Genomic DNA, 12,287 nt, shown 5'->3' with positions numbered 1-12,287 from the left:
ATCTAGTAAATGGAAAATCCTATCTTCATAACAAGGATACTTAAGAGTAAATGGTTTACACTTCTCCTCCCCAACCAGAGTATAAATAGCTTAAATCATCCCAAGAAGACAGAGGGAAGCTAGGTAGACAGGGACAGGGGCCATGGGTGGCGGGGGTGGAGGAAATAAAACTGAAAATCCAAGTAGGTGAAGTTACTAAGGCACCCCAACTGGGCCGGGAAGAAAGGGTGCTCAAGGGAGACATGAGCTTTAAAATGTTTAATGTTGCTGACAGGCAGCTTACAGATAACCCATCACAAGGTAGTAAGGCATATAAACCAATCCCAAGGAATTTGTGAAGGCAAAATTCTTTGAAAGAACTAATCAGGAAATAAGAAGCATATATATAAAAAAGCACGTATGCTTCCTCTTCTCTCTCTCTGGTGTGCTGGGTTCTTGGGTTGATGGCAGGAGACGTGCTCCCCTGTGCCCACGTGGCTTATGGCCATGTGGGCCTCCAAACATGGACTATTAGACTTTAATAAGCTTGGATGCTAAACTACTCCTGACTATAACATGGAAAGGAAGCCCTGGACACTGGGCTGCTCCTGGAACCCCAGCAGCACCTTCTCCAAGACTGGCTCCTTTCAATAAACTTCAGTTCCACTAACACGACTTTAGTCTCCGATTTCGTGAGACAACGGACTTGGACTCAAAACCCCCGTATTTTGGTTTTAATCCTACTCAGGGAGATAGATAGCAGAAATCCAGTTAGTACCATTTATGCCAACCACACTCAAAGACAGATGCAGTTAAGGCGATAAATCTCATTTTGGCAGATCAACATAAAGCTGATGTATATTCTATTGAGATCCTCCCTTAATACCTTCTCTAAACGCCAGGACTTAAAAACCCACAAGAAAGAGGACCCAGGGCTTGCTCTTTCTCCCGGAAGCATGCCCGTGCCTTTCCCTTTCCCATGTTCTTTACCCGCAGGCATGCTTCTCTCAAACTGTCAGGGTCCCCATGAGACTTGCAACCAGGAGAGCAATGGGCAGCAGCAGCCCTCCTGGCCTAACACCCTGAACCTGCCCCCAGGAGCTCCCTTCTCTCTGACTTCCCAGAGAGCCAGAGCGGGCCCATCTAGGCTCTTCCTCTTGCTTCTTCTGTCCTAAGCCCTTTCTTGTTTCACTGTCCCCAACTTTAATAAACATACTCTAAATAAATAAAATAAAATAAATAAAATAAAATAAAATAAAATAAATAAAATAAAATAAAATAAATAAAATAAAATAAAATAAAATAAATAAAATAAAATAAAATAAATAAATAAATAAAATAAAATAAAATAAAATAAAATAAATAAAATAAAATAAAAATAAAATAAAATAAATAAATAAAATAAAATAAAATAAATAAATAAATAAATAAAATAAAATAAAATAAAATAAAATAAATAAATAAAATAAAATAAAATAAATAAAATAAATAAAATAAAATAAAATAAAATAAAATAAATAAATAAAATAAAATAAAATAAAATAAAATAAATAAAATAAAATAAAATAAAATAAAATAAATAAAATAAATAAATAAAATAAAATAAAATAAATAAAATAAATAAATAAAATAAAATAAAATAAATAAAATAAATAAAATAAAATAAAATAAAATAAAATAAGCTAACTGAGTAAAAGACAACCTGCTTGAGAAATACATGAGAGAAATGATTTAGAATGTAAACTAATTTTATTAGGATAATTTAAAGATTCCCCATAGTTTAAATTAATGATATTAAAAATAAGTATTTTCTATAGGAATTGTAAACTATAAAGACAACTATGATGAGAAGAATGTGTCTATCAATTTTCTCTATTCCGTGATATGATGTTTAGAATTTAGAGTAGTGGCATCAAATCACAAAAATTACGGGGACTGATTTTCACCTTATAGAAGACAAAGTTGACTACTTTATTTAGTTTTGAATAATATTGAAATCAATGAACCCAAACACTGAATTTAGAAGTGTTAAAAAGAAACATTTTCCATAGTAACTTCTTTAATTCCAAAAGTTTCACAGGAGAAATGATTATGTGATTTTGTAAGCAGCTAACTTCAAGCAGACTTTCAAGGTGCAAGAAAAGTGTTTCTTAGAGAATTATTAGCAGTTTACTATAATTGAAGTAAAAGTTAGATATATCTAAGTTCTTTAAAAATCTTAAGTAAAACTGTATAAAAGTGAAGCTGACTAATATTCATTCGTTTCATGTTCATTGAATTACATATCTTCAAGGTAGATGAAAATGAATTATTTCATACATAAATTGTAAGACAAAACAAATCCCAATCCACACCAAACTCACATTATGATACATTATAATTTCAATATTTTTAAATTAAGATCTTAAAATCCCTTAATTAAAAGAACCTTATTTATTTTTCAGACTAGAAAATTAGTAACAGTTTGGAATAAGGTGTACTATATGCTGCCTTAGTTGAATTTGAATAGATAAAATATTAAGATGACATCTATTTAAATAAGCTATATTTTGTTCTGAGAAATAGCTAGTGGTGAATATGATTTCCATTTAAATCAGATATAGCTTCATAAGCATTTTTTTCATGCAAACTGTAATTTATTATATATTTTTCCAGATATTTTAATCTAGTCCTTATTTAAGTTTTGCACTTGCATAGCTTTTCAACCTGCTGGTCCTGGGAGAATCTGACATAGCTCCCTGGATGCTAAGCACGTAGGTACTCCTTTAGAATAAGTTAATAGTCTAGTTTTGGAAAGCATCAATTATGTTTTACATTTGAATGAAAATGAAAACTCTTTCATTTATTTGCTCAGCTGTTCATGGAATATTGCATAAGTTGGATTTAAAATGCATGTGTTATTGATGTAACTGCCTGCAATCCCTTGCAGTTAATAGGACTATAAATAAACGCATTGCACTAAATGTACTGCAACTTGATGTAATCCTCCACTGTCTCAAAAGTAAAACCCTCTTTGAACTGGAAAGAAAATCCCACCTTGAGTGAAGTAAAAATCTAGATATGTCTGGCTTTTATACCTTTTGAATATTTTTAATAAGATATAGATGTGGAATTTTCAAGCATTTTAAAGGAGACTTTTATTGGTCTAACTAGTTAACAATAGCTACCATTTACTAGTAATCTTAATTTTGCTTTTTTATATATTTTATTATTGACAATATTACAGATGTCTCCCATTTCTCCTCCCTTTACCCCCTGCTACCCAGCCCCTACTCTCCTGCTCCAGTTCTTCATCACCCTATTGCCCGTGACCATGGGCTATGCATATAAGTATAATAGGGGCCCAGTGCACGAATTTATGCACCTTGAAATGAACTGTGGGCCACGAGGCTGCAGTGGGCACAGGGGCAGGTCTCAGTCCATCCTCCTCACTCCCAGTCCCCTGTCTGCCAGCAGCCACACTCCCGTTGCCACCACTCCCACGCACTGATGGCACCGGCCCCGCTCGTACCCTCTGACAGTGCAGAGTGATTGTGGCTGGTGCCAGTAGTGGGTTCAAGTGGGGCCAGCACCGTCAGAGGATGTGTGTGGTGGCTGCTGCCCCAATTGCCCCTCAGAAGCAGGGGGAGGTGGAGAAGCCCTCAGGGGTGATCAGTGCAGCAGGTGCAAGCGGAGCTGTTGCCAGCAACAGGTGTGAGTGCCAGGTGGGACTGTGGCACACGGGAGCAAAGAATTTTCAGTAACCACCAGAGGCTTGCCCTGATGACAGCGACTGGTGCCCCACCTTATTCTGGCACCTCTGCTCACCTGCTCCACCATCCCCCTGTGGCCACTGCCCGCCATGTTCCCCACTCTGCTGTCTGCTGCCAACACCCGCCATGTTCTGCGTGTACCCCCTGGCGGTCAGTGCACATCATAGCGACTGGTTGTTCGGTTGTTCCACTGTTTCATCTATTTGCATATTAGCCTTTCATTATATAGGATAAGTTCTTTGGTTTATCTCTCCTCATCCCCCAACCCGACATGGTATGTCAGTCTGTTCCATACCGCCATGCTTCAGGTCATATTTTGTTGGTTAATTCATTTTGTTCATTGGATCCCAAAAATAAGTGAGATCATGTTATATTTGTCTTTTTTAGATTGGCTTAATTCACTTAGCATAATAAATAATCATAATTATAAAATACTTTTAAAAATTATGAACTGAAGAAGGTGAGGATCAACTGACTGTAACCAGCATGTTCCTAGGATCACATAGTAAATATTATATAAATATAGATTTGTGATTATAATAATATTTGGAATCAAGTTTGTCTTAGTATTTTAATGTCATTTGGAATATATAATGACAACTCAAAGTCATTTCTAGAGTTTTATAACAATGCCAATTTTATTTCACTTCTTACTACCTATTAAAATTTTATTCTAAAGTGGAAATGTTATTATAGAGAAATATTTTTTTTTCTATACTCTGATTGGGATGTGATTTCACCCAAATAAAAGAATCTTGGATGTAACTGAAACCGCTGGAATGTTCTGTGATTAGCTAGGGTGTTTTCCTAATACCACCCTCAAGATGGTAATGGACATAGTACTGGCTGTAATTCAGGATTTCATTTGAGATTTGGTTATTCGGTCTAGCAAGGACACATTATGAATATGGTTTCCTGGAGAAATTATGATAAAATTAACAGGTTGGATGACATTAAATAACTCATTGTAAAGTCTAAGAGTATCAGATACTACCATGACCCTAAATTTGTTCCTTGCATATTTACCTTGTCAAACTACCATCTTGCTCAGGTTAACCCTTTTTAATTTTATTTTATGTTAAATAGAATGACTCATAAGGTTCACTTCGAAATATAGAGACTGTAACATTTCTCTTCTTTTTTCACTGTGTATAGCAATTGCTTTAATGTGTTGTGTTTTTTCTCCCATTGCAAAATTAAACAAAGTTTGACAGTGAAATATTCCAATTGCTAGACCACAATATATGTATGAACCTTTCCTGATAGAACAGAATGTTGGAAGTAAATATTTCTCTAAACTCTGCCCCAATATGTTTTGTCTACTTGAGGACCAAAGAAATAATAATGACAATAATGCATAGCAGAGAACGTAGAAGTGAACTGGAACATTTATCTATGAAAAGAGATGTGTTCTATGTTGCAAAAATCTTTTTTACAAAATCATAAATACTTGTTTCCAAGCCAGCACTATATTACTTATTTATATTTAATTGTTAGAGACTGATAAACTTTCTTGTGATATCTTAAAAATTACAAAAATGTCATTTAATAGTTATCATAGGTATAACTCAGTTGTGTATTTCTCTGAAAATTGCAACATTCTAACAAATCTAATAGATATTAAATATATGTGTTTGCAACCTCTCAAGATTTTGTTAGCAGTCATTCAAGATAAGAATAAATTAATCTTTATTAAACTGAATTTTTATTAATGTAGTAAAAAAATGTACCTAAGAAGAAAAATGTAAACTTAAATATCCAGAGATATGGGGAATATAAATTAGCTAGAATATAGTGTTACTGTAAAATTATGCATGTTTTGATTTATAAACTCCCATAATATAATTAATAAAACAATTATTAATTTCAAAATAGCATTATATAACTTGATACAATTGTACAAGATAAAACTTCACTGTAATAATAGATAATAAATTAAGTCCTTGAAACTATGGTGGAGAACATGTAAAAGTCTGTAAACTACTTAAAATCAGGGACTATGTTTTTTGTGTTCAATTCTGAACCATAAAAATTTAGCAATGTGCCGGAATCATGGTAAGTAGAATATATTTGTGTACTGTGAATAAATAAAAAATAATATATAATAATCCTCTGTAATAAAAACCTAATATGCTAAATGTCTGTTTGTCCAGTCAGCTGTTCAACCAACCAAAGTGTAATATGCTAATGATATGCTAAGGCTGCCCAACCACTCGCTATAATGTGCACTGACCACCAGGGGGCAGACAGTTGACCAGTCGTGTGCCCTGTAACTTCATTTACAACATTGGTGGCAATATTAATTTTCAATATGTAGAATTTCTATTTTTTTCTACTAGAGAGTAATATGGGATATAATCAGCAGTATAACTTGTTGCTGATCCTGGTTTATCTTCCTCGGACTTTGGCATCTCCTTTAACATGGTCTTCCTGACAAAGACTTTAAACTCTTTACTTTCTCATATTTTGTTTTTTTCATCAATACCAATTCCTTCATTTATTTAATAGATTTTGGTTGAAAACATATTTTAGGCTCTGGAAGATACAACAAAGGACACAAAACAGCAATTTATATACCCCTACTTCAGTGTCCATAATTGGTTTGCTGAATCTAGATGGATTCTATATTGCTAACACAGTCCATTAGGATAATTGTATTTTTGAATATGTAGATTAAAGTATCAATGTGTAAATACTGAAGTGAGACTTAGTGAACTATAGGAATTAGTCATCACTCTATGTCAGGCATAAATAAAATAAGGTCTAAGAATCTGATTTAAAAACTATATATATAAAAGCCTAATATGCAAAGTATCCCCTTGGGAGTTCCATAGACTGGGAGTCCAATTGCTTGCTATGACGTGCACTGACCACCAGGGGGCTGCGTGAAATGAAGGAAGGCCTTGGCCAGCAGCTGGCAGCTGGGGAAGGGAGGCCCCAGTCAGCAGCCGGCAGCCCCTTGGGGCCTTACCCGTGAACGAATTTCATGCACTGGGCCTCTAGTCATAATATAACTATGATAATTTTTTTATCTGAAGGCCAGGAATTAGTAGAAAGGGCTTACTGGAAATGTGGCTTATTTTCAGTGTAGCTAAACCAAAAGAATAAAATTATGTTAACAATAAAATTATGAGTACAGTATTTAGCACTGTCCTAAATGCTTTACATATAGTATCTTTATTCTAGCATTCTTGTGAAGTAGGCATTATTCTTGCTGTTTTACTGATGGGGAATTTCAAAAGGAATTGTTAAATGTTCCTAACAAAAGTGCCATGTATCTGTGACTGAAGAACCTAAATCTTTCCATTGGAACATTGTTTAGTTATTATTATAAGATGTCTATGTCATGATTTACCAGTTATTGTTCCAATGGTAATCATAGTTTTAATTGAATGAGTGTATATCAGGAGCTTGACATACTGTACTTCATTTCTTCTTTAAAATAGTACTGAGTAGCGAGCAAGAGGCAATTTATTTTAACAAATTGATTTAGAAATATGAGGCTAAGAAATGTCTTAGGAAGACTTTGCTTACAATTAAAACAGTTAATCAACTGAAAAATTTGATCCAGATACTTCATTTTACAGGTAAAGTATGTGAGACACCTGGAGACTAAGTGAGATAATTTTGAGTTGTAAGACTAGATCCAAAGTTTTCTCATCCACAAAATTCTTATTCTTCTAATTCCAGTGTATTTTGCGATCTTATATGATTCTTTATTATTTTATCAAAAATTAAAACCACTCCTTTTATAGACATCTACTTCCCTCTCTTAAGATAAATAATGTCTTTCAAGGTGTGCTTCAAACCAAACACTTCCTATTAGCTAGCGTTCCAGAAGGAATGGACACTGTGGTAAGTTATATTGCTTAAGTTGACCTCTCTCACGTCAAGCCATATCCTCCAGTCTCTACCCCAATCCTATGTAAATTTGCTTTGACCTTCTGTGATTCAGGAGAGAGGGACAGATATCTGTACATTTCTTAAAAGTGTAGGGTAGGAATCCATAACAAATGTACCACTCATGACATAAAAGTCTCAAAACTTTTCTTCTAAGAAATAATTTTATAAAGAACATGATAAAACAATTCATGAAAAAGCTGCAGAATGGTTGAATGTGTTCATTCCCCTATCATTCTGAAAGTATTTCCCTTAACATTCATGGAAGTTACCTATCTTCCCAGGTATACGTTAAAGTGTGAAAGAGAAGATTTTGGAGGTGGGGGCTCATGAAATTTGTTCATTGAGGTAACTTACATAAATAATATTCAATGTAAATCATATATATTATCATTGAGAAAACAAAATATGAGCCAAGAATACATTTCTCTACATTTTTAGATTTTACTAGCATTGAAAATTTCAAGGTTTATTTTGACTAGTGTCTGGCTTTCTAATTGACAAGCTAATTAGAAGGGTATGCTAGACTACTTGTCCATACCAAGTGTAGTGTGCAGCTGTCCTGGGGGAAAGACATGAGGGTGAACTTGTTAACACTTGAAATTAAGCAGCACTCACCCGAAAAACTGCCATTTCTTCCAGCAGAACTTCTTCTAAATCATGCCAAGTCTCCTTAGGAATTGAAACCACTTTAAGAACGGTTCCGACATCTTTGAGAGAAAATGGAGAAGAGCACAATTTAAACAGACCTCAACAGAGTTTAGTGTTAATGAATGGATCCAGTATTTGACCAGAAAGAACATTTTGACCTCAGTCTTCCTTTTATTTTTTGTTACAGAATTATTAAAATATTCATATGCCTTTCGTGCAACTAGATAAACTACAAGCATAGCATAAAACTAAAAGAATTTACTTTTTAGAAATAAATGAAGCTTTGAAGATGATATCACCCTGAACTTACATTATTAAAATTAAATATATAATACTTGCTAGGTTGGGCTATTATTTTTAATCTAAATTGTCAGGTGTCTCAGAAAAAAATACAACAAAAATAATACCAGCTTTGACATGACAGGTTTTTCCACTCTTGTTATGAAATCAGGGACTACTATGAAGACTTAATGTAGTTGCAAAAAGCCAGGAATGTTGTCAAGCAACAGATACTTGTAGAGTGGTTAGGCAGGGGTGGGCAAACTTTTTGACTCCAGGGCCACAATGGGTTCTTAAACTGGACCGGAGGGCCAGAACAAAAGCATGGATGGAGTGTTTGTGTGAACTAATATAAATTCAAAGTAAACATCATTACATAAAAGGGTACGGTCTTTTTTTTTTTTTTTTAGTTTTATTCATTTCAAACGGGCCAGATCCGGCCCACGGGCCGTAGTTTGCCCATGGCTGGGTTAGAGCTTCAGAGCCTGGCTGCTCATGCTCTTGTCACCTGAAAGCCTTTAGTACTTAGAGGCCCCTAAAGACAGCTCGATGACCATTAAGGGATGAGTGACAACTTTATCTCTCAAAATAAACACCTTGGATTACTTACTGCAGTGTTTTTTTTCAATAATTGGTTTATCAATTTCAGTTAATCAATTTTATAGTACTAAAGAACTTAAAATGCAGAAGCATAAATCATAAAAACTATTAAGTTGAATACATTTTACATAGATTTCAAACACTGTTTATTCTAATTTTAAAATTGTTTTAATGACAAGAGCTGTCACTTTTATTCTAAGTTGAGTTAAGCAGATATTAATTTTCCAGTATTTACAGGCACATTCCTATTTCTTGATAAAATGAAGAATAAGGCCTTATTAAATTAAAAAATTTGACTCTTCAACATTTCAATTCTAATCAGCTGATAAATTATACTTTGTTTCAACTGGCTCATTTTAATCAAGTTTAAAGACTCATTATTTGAGAAGAAAATCTTGCCAGTAAAAAATAAGTTATGGCAGAAAAAAAAATTCAATGTATTCATATCACTGATAACCATTTTCAGGGGATCAATATGATGTGATATATGAGATCAAAAAAGGTTGCTAGTGTATCCCTTGTAAAGTTAAAAAAAAAATTCCTCTTTTAAGAAGATCCTTCTATGTTTACAGGACCTCAGACTCCTTATAATACCAAAGATTAAAGGTAAGTTAGGTTAAACTACTTAGTGCCTCTGATGGGTCTCCAGTATCCAAACATCACTTTATCTGTGTTCCAGATCGAGTTTTACTGAGTAGTATTTCAAACAATTTCACACAAACTGAATCAGATTACTCAACTAGGATCAATACATTATGATGTGCTACTTAGTTAAAAGATAAAATTACTGTAATCAATTTACTTTGCTGACAGATGACCCAGGTCTGTGCTGACCGATAGCCATCCACATCATCAGACATTCAACACGCTCATGAAACTGATTTCTTTAAGGACAGCATGTGTCCAAGTAGAATTAAAAACTCGTGATTGGGTTTCTTTGGTCAAATAGCCGAAAGCAAGCTTTTGTTGCACTGACAACGAGTGAGGGACTTCTCAACATGCTTAGGCCAGAGGTGAAGAAAAAGGCAAGTGTGACATTAGTGAACAAAATTAATTACTCTGTAGAGAGATCTAATTATAATTTGACATTAAATAATAAACTAAAATTTATAAAAAAGAAATCATATCATCTTATAATTTCTAAACATTTATAATCAGAAGTTGATATTTGCAATTCACTGACTTTTAGCAAACATTGAGTCTCATTGGGATTCTGCCATTTGATATAGAAACTTTCTCGTAAAAGTAGACTGTAATGTATTGCTCAGAACCTGACACTGTTACACCTGATAACATAAGTATTTCACGATTTTGTTATAAAACTTTAAGTCCTTAAAGCACTTACTCCAAGGTTGTCATTCCTGTGTAGTTAATGCAATTTTTAACCTCTTTCTCACCAAGGGAAAATAAATGTTATTATACCAAGTTTCAGTGAGGCACTCACCCAGTTTCCCATTGATTTATGTCAGTTAGCAATGGTAATGGAGACAAGGAATTTATTACCTTGGAACTTGACCCTAAGTAGCAAGTTTCAAATTTGTAACTGGCACTTTCAAAATAGTATTATTAAAGAGAGTAGGGGAAAAATAAAATAATATGTCAAAATAGCAATGGAATTCTTTCTGAAAATATACCTTTAAAAGTTTGTTTCTAATCAAAGAAGTATTAAAATGATGTTGTTGAATTTCTATAGAAAGGTATCTAAGAATGTATGTGATGATCCCGTAACTCCATTTTGTTGTTTTTCTGATATAGTGCCCCCCCCACCCCCCCGCCGCCCCCATTGTATGGCAAAAACACTGAACAAATCTTGTTTCCCAAATTTATTTGCTGGGAGATTTACACTCTATGGTATTTTTAAGGTTTGGATAATTTCGTATCAATTAATTCAGAAACCATTACTGAATGTCTTGGCAAGTTTAGGTATGGTTTGAGCAATACATCTTTGTTCTAAAAAGCCACTGTCCAGAAAGAGTAATGATTCAATTAAGGATATTGATTATTTACCTAATTATTAGTTTTACCTGATCATTCTTATCAACTTTTGACTGAAACAAAAATTGAATTTAATATGTCAAATTGCTTACAAAGATAACACATTATAAGAATAGAATGTTCAGGTTTTGTAGTCATTTATTAACATTTTACTATACCTTGAAAATGACTATAAAAACTTCCTTTGATTCTCAGTAGACTTAGTTGAATTCAATGGTCTTGAAGGAAATTTAGAGCTGAAATCAGACATTTACCTGTTCCAATAAACATGACGTCATACTGGCCATCTTCTGCATCCACTCGATCCACTACAATTTGTGTAAACTGATAATTTACATCTGTTTTGACCATTATTGGGCGGTTATTAATAGGAAACACTGGATTGTACATGGCTGGATGACTTCTTGCAAATGTTATAACATCGTCAGGAAGGTCTTTGGTAGAGTCAAATCCACCAAATGTTTTGCTGGGACACTGATAAAATAAAGAGAAGGATATATTTTGATTAAAATATAGCTAATATGATTATAAAATTACATAAATATATGGCTAAGCAACTGTCCAACTGGCAGCTATGAAGCATAATTATCAGGGGGCAGATGCTCAACGCAGAAGCTGCTGAGCTGCGGTGACTTGGCAGCTACAGTTCTTGGGTGACACCCCCCAGAACCAGAGAGGAGGGAGCCCGATTCCAGGGTGCATCACCTGAGAACTGCCTTCTCCCAATCCGGGACCCCTTAAGGGATGTTGGAGAGCCAGTTTCAGCCTGATACCCCCAGGCCAGGCCATGGGACCCCACCTGCTGGAGGGACCCTGCTCACTCTGCAGATGTCCTTGCAGCGGTTCTCAACCTGTGGGTCGCGACCCCTTTGATGGTCGAACGACCTTTTCACAGGGGTCGCCTAAGACTATCCTGCATATCAGATATTTACGTTACAATTCATAACAGTAGCAACATTACAGTTATGAAGTAGCAACGAAAATAATGTTATGGTTGGGTCACAACATGAGGATCTGTATTTAAAGGGCCAGAAGGTTGAGAACCACTGCCTTAGAGCCTTGGCTCAGCTCTAGGTGTAGCCAGTTGGGGAGGGGATGTGGGAGGTTGGCTACAGGGCTTATCCGGCCAGT

General features: G+C 34.6%; 1 protein-coding gene across 2 annotated transcripts in view; it reads right to left on the bottom strand.

Moving 5' to 3' along the window:
- The window catches only part of SEMA3A (semaphorin 3A), a 190,834-nt gene that overhangs the window by 26,483 nt on the left and 152,064 nt on the right, over positions 1-12,287 (bottom strand). For both annotated transcript variants that reach the window (XM_036328334.1, XM_036328335.1), the window contains 2 exons: positions 11,411-11,630; positions 8,250-8,341 (listed from right to left, as the gene is read on the bottom strand). In XM_036328334.1, the coding sequence (XP_036184227.1) occupies positions 8,250-8,341; positions 11,411-11,630 (312 nt within the window). The remainder of the gene's footprint in view (positions 1-8,249; positions 8,342-11,410; positions 11,631-12,287) is intronic.

The sequence above is a fragment of the Myotis myotis genome, unplaced genomic scaffold (genome assembly GCF_014108235.1).
Source record: "Myotis myotis isolate mMyoMyo1 unplaced genomic scaffold, mMyoMyo1.p scaffold_m19_p_11, whole genome shotgun sequence".
Classification (NCBI taxonomy): Eukaryota; Metazoa; Chordata; class Mammalia; order Chiroptera; family Vespertilionidae; genus Myotis; species Myotis myotis.
Note: the sequence above shows the minus strand (reverse complement) of the source record. Positions and strands in the feature narration are given on the sequence as shown.